This window comes from Neodiprion fabricii, chromosome 5 (assembly GCF_021155785.1).
Source record: "Neodiprion fabricii isolate iyNeoFabr1 chromosome 5, iyNeoFabr1.1, whole genome shotgun sequence".
NCBI lineage: Eukaryota > Metazoa > Arthropoda > Insecta > Hymenoptera > Diprionidae > Neodiprion > Neodiprion fabricii.
Window position 1 is genome coordinate 11,347,469 of NC_060243.1, and position 25,006 is coordinate 11,372,474.

At 38.0% G+C, this 25,006-nt stretch overlaps 1 protein-coding gene across 2 annotated transcripts in view; it reads right to left on the reverse strand.

The window, feature by feature from the left end:
- LOC124182552 (protein rhomboid) overlaps positions 1–25,006 on the reverse strand; it is a 122,419-nt gene that overhangs the window by 55,532 nt on the left and 41,881 nt on the right. The window contains exon 2 of one of the 2 annotated variants that reach the window (XM_046569984.1): positions 2,385–2,446. The exons of the other annotated variant lie outside the window; for it this stretch is intronic. Coding sequence (XP_046425940.1) covers positions 2,385–2,415 — 31 coding nt within the window. The 5' untranslated portion in view covers positions 2,416–2,446. The remainder of the gene's footprint in view (positions 1–2,384; positions 2,447–25,006) is intronic. 2 annotated transcript variants of the gene reach the window in all.

Below are 25,006 nucleotides of genomic sequence, written 5' to 3' on the forward strand. Positions count from 1 at the left end.
GTTTTTCATATCTTGGTGTACATTATAACATACCCAATCAATTGCAGCCGGATGAATATTTTTAGCCTGTAAAGGCTGGCCAAAAATTGGTGGATCACGCCACATAATCCGTTTTCTTTAATTGAAATTGTGCAGCCCTGTGTAGATTCATTTGAACCACATTTCATGCCAGGCATACAATATTCATGTAGTTACACGTTTGTTGTACATTTTACATTCATAAAAATTTTGTAGTGGGATCCGACGCCAAAAGTTATTGTCCAATCTATGTATTAATGAATTTTTATACCTAGTTTTATATCAGAATGCAAATTACTTGTTTGGTCAAAAGAAACAATCTATTGAATATCGAAAGAATTTAAAAATTATCATATTCGATGAATTTTGGAAACTTTCAAAATTACGTTTGCAACGAACGAGCTTGTGCGTGTTTAGGATGTACGGACTTCAGTACTTTATTCGAAAAATTATACAGAAAAAATTTTTAAAATCTGACAACCTCAAGTGAAACTACAGTTTAACTCGATTTTTGTTAAAAAAATATTTTCCTATCACTGAAATAAATTTGAAATTGCGAGTTATAACGGAGAAAGTCTAGTTGTTAATAATTTCAAAAAATCATACCCTTCGCCCTATTTTGGCGAATCGGTGCTGATTTGATTCATGAATAAATACTCTACAAATAATCTGAAATGGCTTCTCTTCAAACCAAGTACTCAGTTTTTTTACAATAACGATGTGTACGAAGTTATTACAAGTTGCAATAAATACACTTACTTTTATCGAAAAACAAATCAATGTTATCGAAAAGTACATTCGGAATTGAAATTTGTAGATAATCTATTCATGAACAAAATTAATCCTGAACCATGAAAATTGGACAAACAATGCAGTTTTGGGATTAGAAAAACGGCAGAGCAATAATTGACCCGTTTATAATGTATAAGTAACCAAACTTCCTTCGTCCGAATCTGCTATTTTCGATTTCTTTTCATAATGACAAGAGAAAATTGAAGGAAATTAAGATGATGTGAAACGGTGGGTCAAAAAAAAATTGTTGGTTAGTCAAATTATAGCACGTGAAAATTTACAGGTAAAAATAAATTTGCCACTCTTGGGAAACCGCTAAATCGTACCATACCCATGTGAACGCGAATATATGTGCGTATAGTGCGCCATCCCACTAAAAGTTCCTAATTGACATGGAATTTGATTCTCATAGAAACTACACGTGCCTGCAGTGCGGAACTACAGTTCGTATAAATGAGAATTTAATTGTTCGGTACGAGTCAAATTAACACATGCGATGTGGAGTCTACGTAAAACTGAAGCTATTCCTCCCTCGATGCATGTACACTGGAATACGGTGAATAATGTATACATATAGGATATCGAATGCCTGCAACGCCACGATATCGCAGTATAACTACGTTTACAATTACACACGTACCAGGCACGTGAGTGTACTTGGTTCAACTGTTTCGCCGATACACAGACCAGTCAAATAAGCAATATTTTCAACCTGGAATTCACATAATTTTGAAGCTAATGGAAGAATACGGCTAATATTCAGGACATCGTATATAAAGAGGATATCATTGTTAGTTGTTGCACGACTGTAAAAAGTTTGAGAGGATTGAAGGATGAAGTGACTGCGGTTTTTTTTTACCCCGCTTCGATGATTGGGTCAAAAACCACATACGATTCACGAAAACTTTGAATTAAAAAAAAAATCGGCAAGTCAAACGGCCATCAAAAATCACAGGCTAAAAACTTGGTGAAACGTGTAATCTCTTTCTTTCATATCTTTCATTGGATAGAGAAATTTGGCTTATTATTTATTTTAGCAAACTTACAATCTCAAAGATTGACACCCACAATTATATACCCAGCTCGAACATTCCCATGTTTCTTTTTTTTTCTTTTGTCAACTTTCATAATGGAACTTTTGAGGAGTCTACTGTACGAAATTTTTATTTATGCTGTAAATTATGTTTAGTATTTTTTGTCTGCTTTTATAAATCTTGTTCTCCTGAACTTTGAGAGAAAGATTTTATCCGTCATTGGAGGGTCCGCTTCATTTCTTACTTGCTTTTATCCTTTTCTTCGAATTCCGCGTGTTTAATTTCGTATTTCAAATTCAGTATTACCAATAAGTCAGACGCATCAATAATTGACACGAGGTGATGGATGCCCATGGCATAAATGGAATATACGGAATTAGTACTGCAGCTCTATTAAATCTGATAAACCCAGCGGAGGGAGCCAGAACGGGTGCGAGAGAGGCAGGAATTCATTCGGCGGCTTACATTTTTAAATTACATCTGGTATCCGGTGAAAATACCAAAGGACTGGGGAACTGAAAATAAGAACCTGGCACTCACTGACACCCAGCATCCACCGATAGAAGATCATTTTACTGCATTCGTCCCGGAGCAATCCGCTTCTAATAACAAAAATGCCATTCTGGGTTTTAGCTTTCCTGCAGATTTCATTTCATGATATTCCCGTGAGACTATATCATTTTTGCAAGTCGTTTAAATCCTAAGCTGGGGTACACGATATTTGAGACACTAATACATAAATATGTATAGTATCGACTAGTAGTGCAGTGGAAGTGTGCTTGTCTCGCACGTGGTCGACACAGGTGAAATCCCATTACCGTTTTTGTTTTTTTTTTTTTTTTTAATAGTACTGTTAATTTTTTTGGTGCAATGTTTCGTACGTAAATTTGTATTTTTTAAAAATTGTTTCATTATGTGAATGTAAGCCACGGTATATCTATATATCTACAATACCCTAGTACGACAGCGCAGCTAGTGGACAAAGGAGGAACACAGTTTGGTCACACTACGAAGACAATCTTCTCCACTTAAAAATAGCCAAGTTCCCAGACCTGTATGTAAGACCGTGGAATAGTGTAACGGTCAGCTGGCCGACCCACACCAAGTCACCAACTGACGTTGAGATATCGGACACGACGACACTCAACTAGGCACGACAATAGCCGACACCCGACGCGTGCACCCGAAGGCGACCGACTGGACCCGAGGAACGCCGAAGTATGGGGGTATGTCCTCTTATTGAAGCACCGGCCGTTTCGCCTAGTGACCACAAGTGTCGCTGCTATCGAGGGATTCAGGCTCTGCGAGAGAGATGGAAACAGGTTGTTGACCGTCCGTGGTTTTGAAACTTGTTTCCGTCTCTCACACAGCCTGAATCCCTCGATAGCAGCGACACTCGTGGTCACTAGGCGAAACGGCCAGTGCTTCAATAAGAGGACACCCCTACCATTGAAATTTTGAGCGAGTTTTTAGACCTGTATGTAAGACCGAGGAGAAGGCGACCAAAGAAAGAAGGAGACAGACACCTTGAACCAGGGCGCACACTGGTGCACGAATCACTGATAGATGTTCGCGGTGCCGACATCAGCAACGTAATGCCACGAATAGGACAATTTTTGGTATTCAGGCTTATCATGAGCATCGCCAGTAGACCCGTGGCGTAACACCCCACTCGCTCATTTCTCTTCGACTGATTGTGAGCAGAGATCATCTGCAGCCCATGTCTGAACTTAGAATCATAGCGATAGAAATGTCACAAGCATAGCGCTTTGTAATTTGAAAGAGTAGAATCGCTACAGCAGGAATATAATGAGTTCAGAGAATTATTCAATCACTAGCTTCAGTTATGAAAGATCAATCAGGAATAGAATCAATGAATTCTATGATTTGATGATTTTATATTATTTTCCTTTAGAGGTTCATTTTTGTAAACCTTTACGATGTACAATTAGATTACGATTTTTTTGATCGAATATCTTTGTGAACACGCATCAGTTAGCCTGATTGCCATTTTCTAATATTGTCGATATCGTGCAGGTTACCGGACGGTTACCGTGAGACCTGGAGATGTTCGGCTTGAGTGATCCGTGCGCGGGAACGATCGTTGGTGAACCTAACCTGACAGACAGTCGCGGCTAACGCCATTGTCCAAATTAAAATCGGAACGTCAGTTACAGTTTTCTGTATCCCTAGTTTGAAGAGGAATGTGGTTCTGGTACATACCCTAACTCGTGTGTTAGAAGGGAGCACTGGGGAAACTCCGTGTCTCCGAAAAAGGGTGCAACGGTATAAAACCCTCGTCACCGTAACGGCAGCTCTGGCTCCGCCCGAGTCTATCAAACGCATTTAGATAGAACAGGGTGATTTCGGTTCAACAAGATTGACCCTTCTTTTAGCCCTAATCAAGAGAACTTTAATATTAAATAAATCATTCGAACTTTTCTCTCAGAAGGCAGACATCCGCGTTAACGTGGATTTCTCACAAGTCGTGCACTTCGAGAAATACACTCACGTTACAATAAATAAACCTCTTCGTTTTTCAGTAAGGAATAGAATGATATCCATGAAGGTCAATTTTCAAATATGGAAAGTTAGGAAAAAGTACTTTTAGCGAAGAAAAATTCTTAAAGACATGAAGGGATAACTTTACGAAAAAAAAACTTTATATTTTTTCTCAACTTTTACTTATCAACCGATGGAAAAATTCCAAACGTGGTTTTAAAGTGAATACAATATACTAGCAGATTAAAAATATCACCAAATTTGCATTCTTTCGAAAAAATTATATTTATTTGACCATACGTATGTGGTCCGTTTTGGAAGATTCGGAAATAAGATAAATGGTGGATAATTCGGTAAAAAGAGTTCTTTGCAATTATGATCGATATATATTTACCCAATAATGAAAGAAATATGTGAAATGCAAACGATTAATAAGCAACGTTATATTTTTTTTTATTTTTTTTTTAAGCTCGAGCGAAGCAAACAAGATACGTCGTTGCTTTGTGCACGTCACATACGGTTCATGGGCAGGTGTCGCAAAACCCCCTGACCTGAGTTCTAGGGCCAAAAATATATCGCACCTGACTTTTAGCGAATGTGTACTTTATAATAATGGCAAAAGTGTAATTTATTACCTCAAACAAAAGAACTAAAATCGACTTACCACCACAAAAAAACTAACGTTAAAAATCACGTGAGGTCAACTTAGACCTCGAATGTTCTTCCACTGAACACTGAATTATAACCTGGCGGCTGTCCGGCGCTTTACCAACTAGGCTGAAAATTTTCAGATACTTAAATTGAATAATGGAGGAGGTTCAGAACGGATAAACTCTGCCTGCAATTTCAGGAGCACCACTACATCTAATGAGTTCGAACTTAGTAGGGGAGACTACAATTGTTTTTTAATAATGAGATATTATTAGATGTTTGTTTGATGTGCGTTGAATTAAAGTATTGTGAGAGTCATATATTCAAAGTAGTACGGTGATAAACCAGACGTGGCGTTTGGGTCGACGATGATGTGGGGGACGGGATTCGCGGTAACGCGTGAAGGATTCGACGATAAGACGCCGTACGAATAGCAGAGTGTCCGGTAGTCATGGTTTCTCTTTCTCTTTTCCTAGTCAAATAACATGAAGTGGAAAATACATCTACGAAAACGAACATTACGAAACAGACTTCGACGACGACAGACAGAACAAAAGTTGGATGAACGTAAAGAACCAAAGGGGGCCGGAGACTTGAGGAAGTGGAATAGACTCGCAATAGCACGCAATGGAATGAGAATAGAACCAAGACATTTTTATGTGAATATTTTGTGTGTGGGGAGTGTATTTTAAATCTTGCGAATGAATGGATGGATGAACGATAAATTTTTTTAATGATTTCTATTTACCATTTTATTTATACACTTTTGATTTATTTATTCGTTACTTTAATCTCAAGAGTGAATGGATGGATGAATGAGTGTTTTTTTAAATAATTTATTTTCACACCTTATTTCTTTTTTTTGTCATTATACACCCCTAATTTATTTATTTATTTGGTACGAGAATGAATGTCTCACACAGTTGAACGTGATCATGATTTATCTCGAGATTGACGATTTGCTATTGAGAACATTAAAGTACCTATGTGAAGTTGGCAACCCACTAAACGGAAAGGCTTTTTTGTGAATTTTAATCGATTGTAATCGGTGTGTACCTGATTGTACCGCCTTAAAGTTCGTTTGTACCTTAAGGGGGATAAGAATATAAGGGGAAGAAAAATTGGTCCGCAACTCATGTTAAGCTGAATATTTTGCGTTAATGCTATTGTGATAAGCATCGTTTGTACCGATGTTATTTTGGATTTTCCAATTCTCAATTTTCCTAATTTATTTCAATTTTTTTTCCCCCAATTTATTTCGTTGATCAATGAATGAATAAATATACTCGTTGGTACAATTGGGTACACATGATTTCTCGGAGGTACAAACGGGTACAAACGATATAATCGTTGGTACAAACGGGTACAAACGATTTCTTGGTGGTACAAACGTGTACAAACGATACAATCGTTGGTACAAACGGGTACAAACGATACAATCGTTGGTACAAACGGGTACAAACGATATAATCGTTGGTACAAACGGGTATAAACAATTTCTCGGTGGTACAAATGGGTATAAACGATTTATTGATGGTAGGAACTGGTACAGACGATTCCTGAGTAGTGCAAATAGGCAAAAATAATACAATTCCTGGTGCTTGCGGGTACAAACGATTTCTCGATGGTACAAGCAAGTACAAATAATAAGAGTGTCGGTACGTATGGTTACAGACGATTTTTCAGTGGTACTATCAGGTTTTTAAATTCAAGTATCTTTATTTATATATGGTTTTCCACATGCGTATTATTATCAGCTTCGCCCCTAGGGTCTCTAAAGCATTGTTTATCACCTAGAATAATTTTTTCTTCGGTATCTATTTGCTTGGCTCAATTGTATTATTTTTCTGATATGTTCTAGGGGAGTACAATCAGGTACGAACGATATATATATATATTTATATTTTTTTTTTCTTTTCTACTCATATTCATCCATGAGTATATCGTTTGTACTCGATTGCCCTGACAATTTTATCGCTTTCACCTGTTTGTAGAACTGAGAAATCCCTTGTGCCTGTTTCTATCCACGATTAAATCGTTTGTACCTGATTGTACTACGGAGAAATTGTTCGTACTGACACTGTTATCGTTTCTACCTGTTTGCATCATCGGGAAATCGTTTGTACCCGTTTGTACTACCGAGAAATAGTTTGTAAGCGCTTGTACCACGATTATATCGTTTGTACCTTATTCTACCGCTGATGAATAATTTGTTGGTATTACAAATAGCTACTGACGATTTAATCTCTACGATTCCATTTCAATTTAATTTAAACTTTACGATTTCATTTTTTATCGGTTTTTTATCACTCTTAGCGCTACCCGGAACCAACGACGAGGACGTGGTAATATTTGGTTCCAACTTTTTTTCATTTTTTTTTAAATATATTTTTTTGTTTTTCTTTTTTAATTATATTAATATTTTTTTTTTGTATATTTGTTTTTGTTCTTATATTTCTAACATCCTTATACTCTAACGTTTTTCAACCGTCGCGTTATCGGAATGTGACGATACCGACTTCATAAAATCAAGCTATGATAATATAAATTATGAACATGTGAACCTTATTCGAACTTCATCATTGGAAACTGATGACAGATATAGAGGTACAACTTCGTCATTTTTTGTATAGTCATGGTATTTTATGCTATTAAATCTGCGTTTGATAATATATTCATAGTGTTTATATTTATTATCGTGAATATATTCGTCAACATATTGATATTTTCGTTAAACCTTAATTTTATCCTTTTTTAGTTTTTTATAGAAAAAAATTTATAGAACGGTTTTTATTCTGTTTGTCTTTTGATTCCATTATCCTTTTATATTTTTGTTTGGTTGTTTTCATTTCATATTTTTATCCCGTTTTAGTATTGTTTTTCTCTTCGATACATGAACATACTCGAATAAAGAGGAACCCACCGGCCGCAATTTCATTTATTCTTTTACGTATACCAGTATACTGATTTTTTTTTTGTATTAATAGCGTTCACGACATAGCTATGATGGGCTTTTTTCCAGGAAGAAGGTCGTTATGAACTTCCCAGCGAACTGTAATGCGCCTTGTATAAGCAATATGATGTCCCGATTCTCTTTGCTCACCTGGGCATGGCTTATATTCATAAGTGTGACCAGCGTACTCTATTACTGCCAGTCATGTGTACGGAACTTACTGAATTCGAATTCTTTCCGGTATCTGACCTATCGTTAACATTCCTGGCCACACGGGGTGTCCAAGATTCTTAGCTAGCCGCTTCCATTGAAGACATTCTATATCAACGATAAAATGATTTCCGACTGTGCCCCTTGATGACAAATCGTTACAATTACATCTGCTGCAAATATTTTTTCCTTGTACAACGTCGCTTAGAGTCTGTTCAAGGCTTGACATGCCAGTTATGTAGAACGGCTTAACGCCGACATCGACGACAACCGAACGCTGGAGCTCTGTATGTCCACACGCCGTACAGTCTAGGGTTCTTTCGAAAGACCATTCATCCTCAACAAGCTGGCGATGTGATCACCTATGTTTCCTGGACAGTCAAGTTCGGATCTACAACCTCACATATTCCACTCATTATCTCAGCTCTTTCCGTGTATCGTTTATTCATACAACCCGATTTACTCAACGCTTCGACGAATCTGAAGTATCGATTCTGAGTAGACTCAATGTATTGATGGTAATTACCCAGTCTCGATAGCCTACAAGAAGTGCTTGGGTAATACTGTCAAATGGACATGTGTTACGGAGGTATAGTTCCCGACGATTCAATTGAACTGGACCGAGTAGCGAACCGTTTCGTAGAAGCGGTACAGTATATGCAACGTTCGGTGGCTGATGGCAGTTTTCAATGTCTGGACAGGATCTCAAATACTTACCACGTTTCGATTCTTTTTTGTTTTGGCCCATCCAATCCTCTGTTTCGTTCAGAAAGGTATTTGGCTGGTCACTTACGTCCAGGACACAATTATCAATTGACCCAGACGATACATTCACTGACGCGTGGCTGTCACCTTCTTGTGGGGATTTTGATACCGCAGGATCCTTTCTGACATTGTCGGAAACATTAAAGTTTCTCACGTTAAAATCGTTGATGATATTATAATTATCGTCAACATTGATGATATTATCATCAACATTGATGATTGATGATACAGCAGATGAATTGCATTCTGTGCTCGTTTCTTTTATATCTGCCGTTCGAAGTGGTTGTACTCGTTCAGTTTCAACTGGAATCTCCATCGAACACTCATTCGTAACACATAAGGCCAAGGAATCCTCGTGACTTTTAATTCTTTTATATCTCTGTGTCGGCGCGTTTTTGGCTTCGTGAACAGCCTGTAAAAGCTTCGTAGCTCCGGCCAGCGATCTCATATGTATGATGAGGAACTTATCGACCCGCATGGCTTTTTTCCCTCAAAAAATGAGCTGTTTAGTTTCCCGGAAGTACTCCTCACTGTACGAGGATGTTGCGACAGATGCTTGATCGTCTAGCATGACGGCTGTCCACAAAGTGAAATGTCTCGATATCCTGATGAGGTCTTTTGCGAAATCAGGGTAGTGGTACGGGTTAGGTCTCTCCCCGTCGCATAAATTCGACTTGCATTCCGACACGATTTTTTGAATCAAATCCGAACTTACTACACAAGGATTTGAGTGTTCCTCTTCGAGAATCGAAACGGCAACGTCAGTGGACGGGTTTTCTGGAGTATCGTAATAATAATTGTCTTTTTTAATCTTGTTCATGAGCCGCTGTTGTGTAGCAAAGCAATTATTTTCCGTGGCTTTCTCGATGGATTCCATTTCTGATAGAGCGACTGTCCATATATCGCTCAACAGCATACGGAAATCGTCGAGCCTCGAGCATTTCGTAAGCATTCCAACGCACCTTACGTAAAAGTCTTTTATGCGGGAGTGCTTACTCTGGCACTCCACCGGCAAACCAATTTGATTATGTGAGCGATGTCATTGCGTATGATGCACTTTGGGGGAGTGTAGTCGTTGACCGATTGCAGCTTTTGCATGCACGTGTCAACATAAGTACTCAAACTGCAGTTATTGAAAGCCATGGTCACAGCGTTTAACAATGCCATTGAGTAGTCTGTTACGATTTTAGTCGGGCACGGCACATCACAGCGCGTCCATTCTCGCATCCAGTAACACATCGTATTCGCGTCATGTTTTTCCGATACCATTTGAAATACGGGAAGGATTTTCCCGCGATATGGTACAACTGCTTGGTATAAAAAGATTGGTGAACTGGAGCCGTCCGGTTTCTTGATCCGGCATATTAACGTACCTGTCGCATCGATCGATAAAGCACCGAATTTGCAGGTTTCGCATTTTGTGCATTGCTTATATAAGTAGATTTGTTGAGGACTCCAGTACATTACGTAAAACTTATCAATGCCGACCTCTCTGATGAAATCTGGAAATTCTAGTTCATATTTCAGGTTTATCGTCGATTCAATAGTGTCAAATAGTCAAATAGTGTTCGTGACGTTAGGAAGCCCTAACTGTAAATCGTTCTCCAACTGCTTCGCTTTCCTCAACACCGCTTCCCCATATAAATGTGCGGGCTCCAGGTCACCAAACTCCATCGTCTCGTTTGCGCGTTTTCTTCGCCACGCAAATGTACTATCTGCTTGGAGTTCTTTCACGACGGCTTTACGTTGCTCACCTCTTAACTACCTTTTTTTTATGCGCCACATCTCGAGTGTCAAAAGTTGAGATCTCAATTGCCAGTCCATGAGCGGATGGTAGTGCAGTTGGGAAATACGCGTGTATAACGTTGCCGCACTCCTCACATTTCCCACGCACTGTCAGAAATATTTCGCCTGGTTTATTTTGCATGTTTGCGTATTTAAAACTGAACGGGCATGGTAGTTTCAGAGGCTCCCATATATGCCCATAAAGGGTATCCGTCCAACCAGCTTTCAAACCAGCTTGATCATTATCGTTGTATGAAATTAAATTAGATTTAACATTAGCCCATTCTTTACGAGACAGATTCATTGTTGTGTGCAAAAACTGAAAAGGAATCTTGGCTGATTCCTCAATCGACCAGTTGGAGTCACGACTGTCATTGATTTCCTCCTTAGACTTATCGTTAGTTTCGATACCATATATCATATCTGCTGAATGCTGAAATCAAAGTACAAGACACAAAAATTGTAACGAATTCATGCGACACGAGCATTTTTACGCACTGAAAATCCTGGTTCCTGTTTCATCCACCTGCTACGTTGATTCGTAAAGTTCGTGTCTCAATCACACTCTTGTGGGTGGACTGTGAAGCATTTGATTTGTAGGGGCAGTGTATCAAGAGTCGTTGACTGAAGAGTGATTTCGACGCCTCTAGAAACCCTGTAACTTGTTCCGTCCAAGCGTGACACGGATTTTTCTAGTTTTTTGGTGGTTTCCACCCCTCGGGGGTGAAGTACTTAATTCGAGCGGGTGGTTTTCTGGGAGCCTTTAATTCTGGAGTGATTTTAACACTCGAACGAATTCTGTAAGTTGTTCCGTCCAAGAGTCACACGGATTTTTCTAGTTTTTGGGTGGTTTCCACCCCTCGGGGGTGGAGCACTTAATTCGAGCGGGTGGTTTTCCGGGAGCCTTTAATTCTGGAGTAATTTTAACACTCGAACGAACTCTGTAAGTTGTTCCGTCCAAGAGTTACACGGATTTTTCTAGTTTTTGGGTGGTTTCCACCCCTCGGGAGTGGAGCACTTAATTGGAGCGGGTGGTTTTCCGGGAGCCTCTAATTAGCCTTTAATTATGACCCTTACACTTTTTCGAAATTTGACCTCGTTCCCGTTTTTTTTCAAGTCTGGTTTATATCGAGCTGGCACCGCCACAGGTTTTTTTTAAAAAACACCGAGCAATTAATTTAAAGATGAGCAATTCCAAGAGCCTTTAATTAGCCTTTAATTATGACCCTAACACTTTTCCGAAATTTCACCTGTTTTCCGTTTTTTTTCGGTGTGGCGGTTCCAGGTTTATGTCAAGCTGGCACCGCCACAGGTTTCTTTTAAAAAACGCGGAGCATTTAATTCGAAAATAGAGCATTTAATTAGCCTCTAATTAGCCCTTAATTATTCCATAGGAAATTTTTCGATTTTCGAATGTGGCGGTTCCAGCTTGATATGGCTGAGAGACGGTCAAGCATATAGAGCATCGAAACATTACGGTGCCGACAATATCGCTCTCTCACTCATAGCTCGTCATTTTGGGTTGCAATGCGCAAGCGCGAATGAAAGCGGGAGTGCGCAACAGTTGTATTGAGTACATGGAAACACGCATATTACATTGTTGCTCGCTGTAAATGTGGCTCCCCGCTACAAATGTAGCGAGTATAGAAATTTATTCTGCTACTCGATATTACACGTTGAGTCGATACTTTTTTATCAAGCCATGAAATTTCTTTCCTTACCCGTGAGGAGGTAGAATATTTAATTATTATTTATAGGAAATTTAATTCTCTACAACTTTGGTAATGACATTTTTTGTTTACGGTAGATATTATCCGATTTAAACATGAAAAAAAGGGTGAAATTAAATTATTGCATTGTTTCATTTATTTTAAACTTAAGCGCACAAACAGAAAAAGCTGAATATTGAAATTCGCAACTTGTTTGTGAGTCATTTCATGAAAATTAAAACTTTTCATATCTTATGAAATCTGAACCCATCGACCGATTTTCTCCAAATTTGAAAACAACATTGTTTTTTAAATACTCTGTTGATATTATAAAATTCTTCTCAACTTTTCGAAATTTTCATAAACTATTTAATTCGTTCATTTTTCGAAATTTTCGAAAAATCAAGATTTTTTAAAATTTGAGCCACATGACCGATTCTTTTCAAATTTCATACCCATTTTACTTTTATAATACTCTATGTGGATGTGAAAAATCAGCACATTATCTTGAAATTTACAAAAATTGAAGTGATTAGACGATTTTTCGAAAAACTCAACTTTTGAAAAATTCGAAAAATCATAAAATTTGTACCATTCGACCGATGTTTCCCAAATTCAATATCAATCTTCCTATCATGAAACTCTATTTATATTAAAGAAATTAGCCATAAATCTTAAAATTTGCGGAAGTTAGAGCAACCACGGACGTTGTGAAATTTTAAAATGCCGTAATATCCGTAATTTTTCAGTAATTTCGACAAAATTTGCAGAGAATGAAGAGGTTGCATAGATTAACATCTGTGCGAAACAGGAGCCCTGTAGCTCAAACCGTTTTCGAATTATAGACGTTTCAATTTTTCAATGCCAGAACACACACACACACACACACACACATCCGGACATTTTTTCTAAATGTAATTTCTCGACGTTTTGACACATTTTGAACACGCTGACATGGAAAACTCGAATTTTTTTTTCCATCTTCACATAACTTCCACTATGAGGAAGCAAAATGAACCAACTTGTACAGAATACGATTTTCTATAACTTGGGTGTTTACCCGTTTGTTTTTTCGGATCAATATGTCAGATCGTACGCTTATTGAAAATATAATGGCACTTGATTGACGTTGGCCTCACTGGCAGCAGGGCCGACAAAAAGACCCACCAGCTGCGTTGTTTCAGTCTTTAATTTTGCTTATTTTTTAAGTTCAAGTGGTTAAATATCGAACGAAGACAAAAAATTGTTACGACCAAAGTTGTAAAAGAATAAATTTCCCAAAATTTTGAGTCAAAACACTCGGTGGGACGAACGAGCGTGAACAGGATCGTCGAACAATAATCAGACAATATACTCGTTGGTACATACGGGTTTGTTTTACCGATTCCTCGGTAGAACAGACAAATACAAACGATTGAGTCGTTGGAACACGCAGGTAAAAACGAGTTCTCAGTGAAACAAACTGGTACAAACGAATTCTCGGCAGTACGAACCGGTACAAACAATATTCTCGTTGTCAGAAACGGGTACATACGATATACTTGTCCATAAACATAAGTACAAACGGGAAAAAAATGATATCGTTTGTACCCGTTTGTACCAACGATTATATCGTTTGTACCCGTTTGTACCACCGAGAAATCGTTTGTACCCGGTTGTACCAACGATTATATCGTTTGTACCCGTCTGTACCACCGAGAAATCATTTGTACCCTTTTGTATCACCGAGAAATCATTTGTACCCGTTTGTACTAACGATTATATTGTTTATTCCCGTTTGTACCACCGAGAAATCGTTTGTACACGCGTGTAACACCGTTTATATCGTTTGTACCCGCTTGTACCACCGAGAAATCGTTTGTACCCGTCTGTACCAACAATTATATCGTTTGTACCCGTTTGTACCACCAAGAAATCGTTTGTACCCGTTTGTACCAACGTTTATATGGTTTGTACCCGTTTGTACCACCGAGAAATCGTTTGTACCCGTTTGTACCAATGTTTATATTGTTTGTACGCGTTTGTACCACCGAGAAATCGTTTGTACCCGTTTGTACCAACGTTTATATCGTTCGTACCCGTTTGTACTACCGAGAAATCGTTTGTACCCGTTCGTACCAACAATTATATCGTTTTTACCCGTTTGTACCACCGAGAAATCGTTTGTACCCATTGGTACCGACGATAATATCGTTTGTACCTCCGAGAAATTGTGTGTACCCAATCGTACCAACGAGTATATTTATTCATTCATTGATTAACGAAATAAATTGGGGAAAAAAAATTGAGATAAATTAGGGAAATTGAGGTAAAAAAAATCGATTTTTTTTTTCAAAATAACAGCGGTACAAACGAGTACAAACGATGCTTATCACAATAGCATTAACGCAAAATATTTAGCTTAACATGAGTTGCGGACCAACTTTTCTTGCCCTTATATTTTTTTCCCCCTTAAGGTACAAACGAAATTCAAGGTGGTACAATCAGGTACACACCGAGTACAATCGATTAAAATTCTAAAAAGAAGCCTTTCCGTTTAGTGGGTTGCCAACTTCACATAGGTCATAAAAGTCGATAGTTCATCCAACGTAGCTGTAAATTGTAATAATAAAAAAACAAATAGTCACTATATGCAACATTGTTTAGAACAAAAAAAATTTTTTGTCACCCAGTTTTTAAAAATGATATTTTCGATAAAAGCCATTTGCTATTGATATTTTAAATTAAATCAACGCTGAAATGGTTTTATTCGTTACTAAAACATTTCAGCGTTAGTTTCATTCAAATTCATCAAGCCCATCGAGACATTACCCCGTTGGTGCCCATCTTCGAGGGTCGTTTTCACTCCTCTAAATCGTTTATGAGCGCATAAAAAAATATACATGTGTCTTAGTTTTCGATGCACTACAACATATATGAACTGGATCAAAATCAGAGGGTTCGACGTACCCAGAGTTTTTTGTAAGGCCTCCGCAATAACTACGAGAAATAAAATTTCTTAGTCATGAAAAATTTCTGATCATACAATTTCTGTAAATGCACGTTATACAGAAAAAGATTCGCTCCGTTTGTTAATCATAAATCTGCACGTATCGCGTGAAGCTGCCCGTATAAAAGCTCAAGCTCTAGTCCCCATTTTGTTTGCCCCGCACGATAAATTATATAAAGCTGCAATAATTTCATGTTTCTAGCGGATATTTCTTAACCAAGCGGAACAAAATGTATTTTTCAAATGTTCCAGGTATGAATTTGTATATTTTGTAATACTTGCACTGAAATCGAAAAACAGCGTACTTGATATTGATAGTAAGCCTTAGGGTTTTTCATTCGCATCATCTAGCTAACTGATAAACCAGGTTTTTACAGTTCACTGAGTATATATACGTATATATAGGTTTTATCCTGCAATTGTGAAATCTGACAATATTTCTCTGTAGAATGAATTAGGTAAGTAAGTTATAAAAAGAAAAAAAAAACGACAATCTTTCTTCTCTTCTTTTCCGATACTTTGCCCCCGACAAACTGAAATTTTTTTCATTCGTCTTGCTAGCAAAAAAGTTTTTACATCCTTAGAATGAAGCATTCGGTATAAAACTGCCGAACAGTATCAAATTCTGGAGGAAAATGTTTGTCTGGAAGGAATGTATGCAATTACTAAATGGAAGGCCTGCCCTTGTGGTTTGTTTAAAAATAAGAATAATAAAAAAGAAAGCGTTACTTTGCTGGAATGAATATTTTTCACACGAAAATTCTGCTTTATACGTGAAATTTAAAAAATGTATTCATTATCTTACGATGAGTCTGTCGCAGGTGTTTTACTCTCAGAGAAGCGACAGGTGGTGAGTCGAAAATTATATAATACATAATACCCACAACGCCTTCGGTACAGAAGTGATATTTTACGAAATAAGTCATATCTATACCATAACGAAAAATGTTCTGGCTTACACTCGCAGCCGTTCTATAAAGCACATATAATAGAGATGTTTATTTATCGCGCAATTAAAGACAGTCGAGCATCCTCCGCGACGGAAAATTATGATAACGGTATAGCGGTATAGGACCTGTAATAATTTCAGGAAAAATGTGGATAACAATATACAGCTTTGGCTGTCGCTTCAAAATTATTTGAGCACAGTGCCCACGTATTTAATTCTACTCAGGGTCGATGGCGATGAAATATAGTTAGCGGCAAAGAAAAAAGTAGTCACGTGGCATATCGAGCTTCGATGAATACGCACATCACCTAAAACCTGAAACTGTGCCGAAGGAAACCTGTTAATTGCAACAAAATGGCATTGGCAGATAAAAAGTTTGAAATGAATCAAATTTAATTATAACAGAAGCGTGGCAGTTAATTGAAAACAAGCAGCTTTCGGCTGGCCGTGAGCCAGCTCTCGGACTTACCGTTTGCACATTGCAGGTTCAAAGTTCGCGGAAAAAATTAAACATTAATCTCTCATTCAAATTTCAAACTAAAAATTCAGATTCGTGATTAACGATTTCAAAGTCCTCAGGTACCATATTACATGAAAATATAACCATTACAAATTTTGGAACTCTGACCTTGGATTCGTTATCGGTGACCCAAAAAACCTCCGCCTTCTAATTTCTACCAAAATCCGACTATATTTAGATTTTTTTTTTTTGCACCATATTAGACTCATTATTTTGGATTTTACAAATCTGACCTACAATTCGTGATCAGCCACCCAACAAATCTTCGAGTAGGTACCAATTTTCATCAAAATCCAAATATTGTTCGTTTTTTTCAGCCTATTGATTACGCCAGATTAGAACTTTGCAAATTTGACTTTAGATTCCTGATTAGCGACCCAAAAAATCTCACGGCAGTAATTTTCATTCAAATCCATTGATTCGTTCTTAAGATATCATATTTATTCTACTTTTTAGAATTTTTTTCTAATCAAATAATTCAAAAACTACTGCATCAATCAAAGCGTAAATCTTCTCCGTTCTAAGGTTGGAAAAACCGCCTCGATTGACATGAAAATCACTGAAGTCCAGTAACTCGTTCCCAACATATCGTCGGACCAAACAATTGAATACACACACAGATACATAGGGTGACACCGGACTTTCACAGCACTCGGCCACCCGAAGAATTGACCCAAAAGTTACCGTGTTTACGACGAATTGGCACCCCGCGAAAAATCTGAGACAAACCTTAGAAAATATATCGCGAGATTTTGTTGAGCGTCTGGTGTGATCAGTATGCTTCTCAATTATCGTCAGCTTCGCTAACCTTTAGCTATTTCTTTCTGCACCAGGTAACTCAGTACCACGGAGAAGGGAGGGTTGATTTTGTGGAGAGAAAACAGAGACACTCGTAACGCTACGCAATATAACCAAATCAGACAAACTTAATATATTCTGTAATAACAGTGATGCAAGGAAAAAAGAAAACGAAATAACACTCAAGTCGTTCATCGCGAGCTCAAAAATATAAAGAAGGAATAACAAAATATCAAACAAATCTCAAATCTAATTGCGATAAAAACAGAAACAAAATAGCTCGAACGCGCTAACCGCGATTTTATTCAATTTGAACCAATACGCCAATCGCGATAAACCAAAAATTAATCTACAACTAAATCAGAGCACTGATCGCCAAGAAATCAAAATACAAATTGGTAAATAATACCGCAGCGCTAATCGTGATGGCAAGAATCTTGATTCTTAACTCGTTAATCGCAGGGTAATCAAAGCCGGAAAAAAAAACGATAGGAAATTCTTAAGCTAATTATCTTAAATTCGAGGTAAACTAAACGCACCGCATCCAAAACTCAAATATTCCTTGAAACGAAAAACAATCTTACAGCTAAGCCGAGCACTTACACACAGCAACATGCGACACAGACGAGAGGTATCAATTTCAAAACACGCTAGTGCGACAGAAAGCTCTCTACTTAAAAGAAAAAAAAACGTCACTCTATTCTAAATATTTAACAAACAAAATTGACTCCACACGTAATCGCAAAACTCAGGCTACAGCCACAGAGCAAGAAGATTGGCCAACGAATTTCGAGCACGGTTATCGCAAGTTTGAAATGGCCAACCGTTGATCGGTGTGCCGATCTAGATCACTCTCGAAATTAATTCGCGATAAAAAAATTAGCGCTTACCGCTTCGCAAACACACAAATAATTCCTCAATTCGATTTTGAGACGTCAGTTTCACCGATCTTCAGTATCAAGAGCAACAAACTCTCCTTCACACCACGTCACGGGATAGTCGTACATTGTGCATATATGAAATTATCATGTTCATAAGCTACGAGTCTCTTTAAAAATAGAAAAATAGAACGTATATGCGAATTACAAGTAAAAGCTTCGATGTCAAAACTTAATTTCAAATCGCTTCAAAAGGGTTTAAAACCTGGTAGATTTCTTCGATTTCGCTTTATGGCGGCCTATTTCGCGTAGAATACTATTTTCTGCAAATTCACTGAAACATAATTTTTTCAGCTCTCAATGCAATTTTTCGTTATTTGATCGTTACCACTATTGGTGGCAATGTTGTAAAATTAAATATTCAGCGGTGCCAATACGAAAAAATTTGTTTCCGTGAATCGATAGAAAATAATCATTCTAATAAAATGAGCCATCGTTAAGTGAAATTGAATAAATCTATACCCAAATTTCTAATCTCTTTGAAAAGAAGCATCGGTGTCTACATTTTTGTTTATAATTCTAGTATTTCTTATTTATGAGTGTTCTAAGAAATTATCTTGACTTAAGAATAAAGTAATTTTACGAGTATTTAATGTATGACTATCTCATTATAACATCAATAGCATGTATCAGTTTTTGGCCAACGAATCTCTTTTAATCAATACAACAACAGCGGCGAGAGAATCGTAAAACCTGCAATTGACGAGAATTTGCGAAATGTCACCCGTATACGGATGTATTACGCGAGCCTGTTACATAAAAGCGATTACGGTTTGCGAAAGACTGAATTTGACGGGCACTCAGATAAGCTAGTTGGAATGATCAAGCAGTCGATGGGGTAATGAGACCCAGGGATTTTTCGGGGTTCAATATATAACAAATTGCCGATCAAGAGAGTTAGAGGCACGATTAATTAACATATGGTAGCCGACGAGGGCGCACAAGTCTGTAAAAAGTGAAACTGCAGTGGTACCGAATAAGCGAGGGACTCGCCGCAGGACAAAAAATGGAAACTTCGATAAATTTTCCGCAACCGAGAACTAGGATTCAAAAACTTCCCGGTAAAATTTATAACGGGAACGCGAAGAATCATTCATGTTGAAAGAAAGCAAAAGAATACAAAAGAATGCACAAAAAAATATAACGATGAAACATAAATGAAAAACTCATTAAGAAAATGAAAAGAAAGAAGAGGAAACTTTCGCTAAATATCTCCAGCTACTGAAAGTAGGGGAACGGATAAATTTTTATCTGAAATTAAATAAAGTTTACATCACGTCGAGAAAAATCCACCTTCGTCGTCTGAAGTTATCATCCACCCCTCTCCCCTCCCTCCCTTTCTTCAATCCATTGCCCCGCCGACCTTAACTTAGGGTGAAACAATTTCAAGCAAATTCTTCAGCTTCATCGTCGAGCCAGCGAGGGCTTTCCTCTTCTCCGTCTCTCCTTTCACGCTTCTTCCTATCTCTCACTGGCTACTGTCTACGTATTTCTGACTTGTGGGTTATGCTCTGTACAAATTGCAAATTATAGCGATTTCTATGATTTGTCGATACAGGGGTGGATAACGATAACGGCATATTGCGAAACGGCTGGATTGTTTTCCCGTGGCTTTATGTCCCTGAACCGCTTATTATCCTATCCAATTACTCGAATGATAACCTTGTCAGAAGAAGGCCATTATAGCTTGTGTCTGTATCAATAATTTATTTGCCCTCTGTACCAGCTCTTCGACTGAGCGCGGCGGTACAGCTTCCTCTTGTCGTCTTATCATTGACTTTGTTGGAATTGATGCACCAACCTGCATGTATGCGATTCACGTAGGTATGCATTAATTAAATGTGTCTTATTCAACGGGTTGCGCAAGTTTCAAATGACCAGTGAATCGATTCACGATTGTTGATTCTCTAACCTTACGCGATTTCAAATTTCCTGAGAAGCGAAATTGCAAAAACTGAAAGAAATTGGCTTACGAAAAAGTAACTGCATGGATCATTGGTTAGCTTGATCTTCGTTGTCAATGGTTGGGAATAATATTGAAAATCCGCATTTCATCTAATGAAGTTACGTTTCTAATCCTAATAAGTTACTTTTTTGGAACTGTAACGTATGTTATTTAGATCTACAGTGTATACAATATTTCATGTAACGTGAAATCGGTCGACTCAAGAATTGGCGATCGAATTTTAAAACGAAATTCGCGTTACGTGATTACCGATTTTTCATGCTACTTCACGATCTACTTTTCAAGTTAGATACAAAAATGATCTTCCTTATATTAAAAATTGTACATTCCATTCTTTGACTTATTTCTACAACTGTTAGCCGTATTTTCAGAGTCTTGCAGCAAACAAAGCCGCTACTTTTTGATCAACAATAATAAATGAAATGAGAATGTGCTTCTTTTTTCAGGTTTACCGGCGTTTTTTCAAAATCTCGAATAATGAGATAAAGGACCCCGCAGAATCTTTACGTGAGTTAGTTCTCGGTCAAATTGGCTGAAATTTTAGTAAGTTATAGTACATGCAATCCCGATCAAAAGTTTTTAGTCGCAGACGGGTCCAAAATCAGTAGTTTCCGAGATATAAGCCTCAGAAGGGGGGCGCGCGGATTTTTGTTGTCTCTGGATTACGCGATTTTGACGAATTGTAAAACTTCAAAGAAACTTGACATCAAATATATTTATCGAAAAACTGCACAGCCGATTCGCAGAGACTCCGCAAATATGTGAAAAATAGGACAAGTCTATTCTTACAAGAGTCGGAATGTCTCGTTCTTTACGCGAATCTGACGTATCTCGTTCCAGTAATCCAACGAGTTCATGGATGGAATGAATGCATTGTTGGAATCAATCGCAGCTTCTTGCCTATCTTTGAGAATCAACCATGTAGTTTTTTGAGTGATTTGTTTAATTTCAAGTCCCTTTGAAGCTTTGTAATTCGTAAAAATCACGTAATCCAGAGATACCAAAAATCCCTGTGCCTCCTTTCCGAAGCTTGCATCTCGGAAACTACTGATTTTTAATACTTGGGCCCGTGTGAACATTTTATCGAGAAGGTAGGTACTACAACGTATCGAAATGTCAGCCAATTGGACCGGAAGCCAATTCCCATAAGGATTCTGTGGGGTCCGTTAACATTCGAATCTTCATCTTTCAAACGTCTTCACAAGTTCATGATTTGATTCATAATTCCTGAATAATTCAATTTTCGAACAATTATTGTAAAGCCAAAAAATTCTCATGCTGTGGATGTCTTTTCTTGGCTCTCAGAGTAATGGAGAAAAAATCTAATATGTCCACTATTACATATGGTATATATATTACACTTTCCGTCTTTGTAACTCAATAAACTATTTCATGCAAATTTGTTAAAACAATTTGGGTTTGAAAGATCTTCAGTAACTTTTTTATTTAGTTTTTGAGTTACATCGTACTTTTCTTTACTTTTAAACGAAAAAAACGGGGAGGAAAATTCGACCAAGACCTCGCCAAGCAACGGGAATCAATCAGCCGCTACTTTAATTCGAGTGTCACGCAGGCATCCACTCTGGCTTTTACAATTTCTCAATTTGATCAGAAAAATATTGTAAGGAAAAAGCCGTAGTAGGTTGTGCCAGCCTACAGAGAGACTGCATGAATGGTTAATAATTTAAAAAGCATTTCGCCTTAGTGAAAGACTCGAGTGAATCGGGCGGGCCGATAAACAGCACCGACGATCGAATAAAGTTTTCCGTTTTAACGGAGGACATATTACGACGTAGACGTACATATCTTCCCACCCAAACTCCATACGTAATCAGCATGTCGGTAAAATTTTCAAACAGCTATTCCACGGGGGTAAGTTTCTTATTTTACCGCGTTGGCCGGCGCGCAATAGATGTGAACGACGTAACGCACTGATCCACTTGTATTCATCTACATTGGTTTTTACCTTGGCAGAGATTTTGCACGCACGTAGACTTCTGCTTTCTCTAAGTAGCTGACTCACACAGACAGATTGTTTATCATGCAACTTCGTATTATTTTTATTATACTATTCAGTAATCGCTTGCTCAGCGGTAAAGGCATGAATTGCAATCCATCGCACCACGACAATAATATTCATGATGACTAAATTGGCTAGTTAAAGAGATCTGAAGCTGACTAATTACGACACGAACTTACCGTTCGGAGTAGGGGAAGCGTGTCACCGATTGGCAGCGAGTGCAACCGCTACTCTCCATTCTAATTATCCGATAATCGTAATTGGTTTGAAGACTGAATAGTTGTAATCTGAAATCTATAAGATTCTGGATATTACCGCTCATTCGTCTTCGGTTCAGTTTTTCATGACGGTGAATGCGGTACTCAAAATGGAATTCTATTATGTTTTCTTACCGATTTACAGAGAAAAAACTATCCGGGACCAACGATATTCACAGTGTACCCTGCACTTACTTAGATAAGTTACACGTCATCAATGGATGACGACACTGAGCGTAGAAAGTATAACGTAATTTTTCAAATTGGTGTGATGAAAAAGAATTCGTGAATCGTCAGAGAGCTTTACATCATAGCTTTGCCACGGCAGCCCTGACTTCACGTATTTTGCAGTGCTGGGCCTGGACAGTGAGAAGAAACAGTTAATCACGGTGCACGTTACGCGAAAGACGAAGAAATGGAGACTTGGTGGCGCCCGTTCCGCCTTGGGATGTGTGCCAATGAGTTTCGGGGACACGGAATGGGGCAACTGTTCCAATGCCTAATGAAACGTAGAGCAGGGGCTTCGGGGGTTCCGTAGGTTCAAATAAACCCAGGCACGACGTCACGCGCTCCATAACAAAAAGGTCCGGAATGCAAGGATCTCTCTATGTAGTTCTACTGTAGGCATTTTCGGAGAAAATTAGAGAGAAATGGGGACACGGTTATACAGCGGGGGAAGAAACCGGTGACGAAGGGTCGTTGGCTCGACTTCGAGGGAGCGAGGAAGCGAGGGAGAATGAGTCTGAGAGTACTGGGAGGACGATGAGAGAGGGCGTCGGGGAAATACGCAGTATCATGACTCGACAGACCCCATGGTCACCGGCATCCTAATAGCTCAGTGGTTCTTAACTTTCGCAAAATATAAAAACTGGGTCATACCCGACTGATTCTTGATAAATTGCTCCGATATACAACCTGGTCTGCATTTCTCTGGCTCGATTTTCATCTGCGTCGTGTCTCCCAATTGAAAGGATTATAAAAATATACAGTTTTTTTACAACACATTATTTGTAGAAAACGATGCAATATTACAAATAATTGGAATTACACCTACAATACAATACGAAGTAAAAAATAATTGCTCCGAAGAATTTGAATAGAACTCTGTGAATTTTCGTTAGACAGTACAGGCAGGTGCTCTCGATTTTGACCCCCGTAAATTTAATTCATTAGAAATTAGATTGGCATCAGTAACGTCTAACTATTTAGAGGGTAAGAGCAAATAGCGCACCGAGCTGAAGCGGTTTAAGCGGGTCTCGACGCACGGCTTTCAGGCCAACTTTACGCCGAATGAGTTGGAAAGATTAACCGGAGATACTCCGAAATTGGGAAAATAATGTCATCACCGTGAAGCAAATAGTTAGACGCTACTGCTGCAAACCTAATTTCTGTTCAACTAAACTTAGAGGGATTAGAATCAAGGGTACTCGGTTGTACAAACTACACCGAAAACTTACGACGATTAACAGTTGCTTCGAGAAAAATAAAAAAATCGTCTACTCATGTAAATCGAAATAAAATTGCATAAATTCTCCCAGAATTGATTGAATTTCCATGAAAATCGACAATTGAATAGAAATAGTTATAGTGTTATGTGGATAAATGTACAACTACTGCAAATTCTTACAAGAGTTCAGGAAATCTGAAACTCTACAGAGGAAAAATTGTCTTTCGTCGAATCCCGCACGAAAATATCAACTCACAGGAATAATTTTCCATAGAATTACGAATGTTTACGAGATAATATGAAAATCTATTCTTGAATCATCGCTAGATGTCGCATCTCTCTCTTAAGGAAAACTCACCGAAAATAAGTTACGTACCTAGCAGATAGTGGATTGCACTCCGAGACGGTTCTGAACTTTTGAGTGTGATCTAGGTGAAATTATAGAATCCACCAAATATTTTCTAACTCACCTTGTCTCGTTGTGCGAAATCTACGAAATCAAACAAGCGTTTTATATTTTTTTCTAGAAACTAGAAAATCTACGATATCTTACGAGAAATGATAAGCATTTAAATGATTTGTGTGCAAACACGACCGCGAAAAACGAGCGATTCTAAAATTGACTTTGAAAGATCACGAAATTCTAACAAAAAGTTTAATCACTAACCACCATCCTAATCCAGCGTCATTAAAAAAATCTATT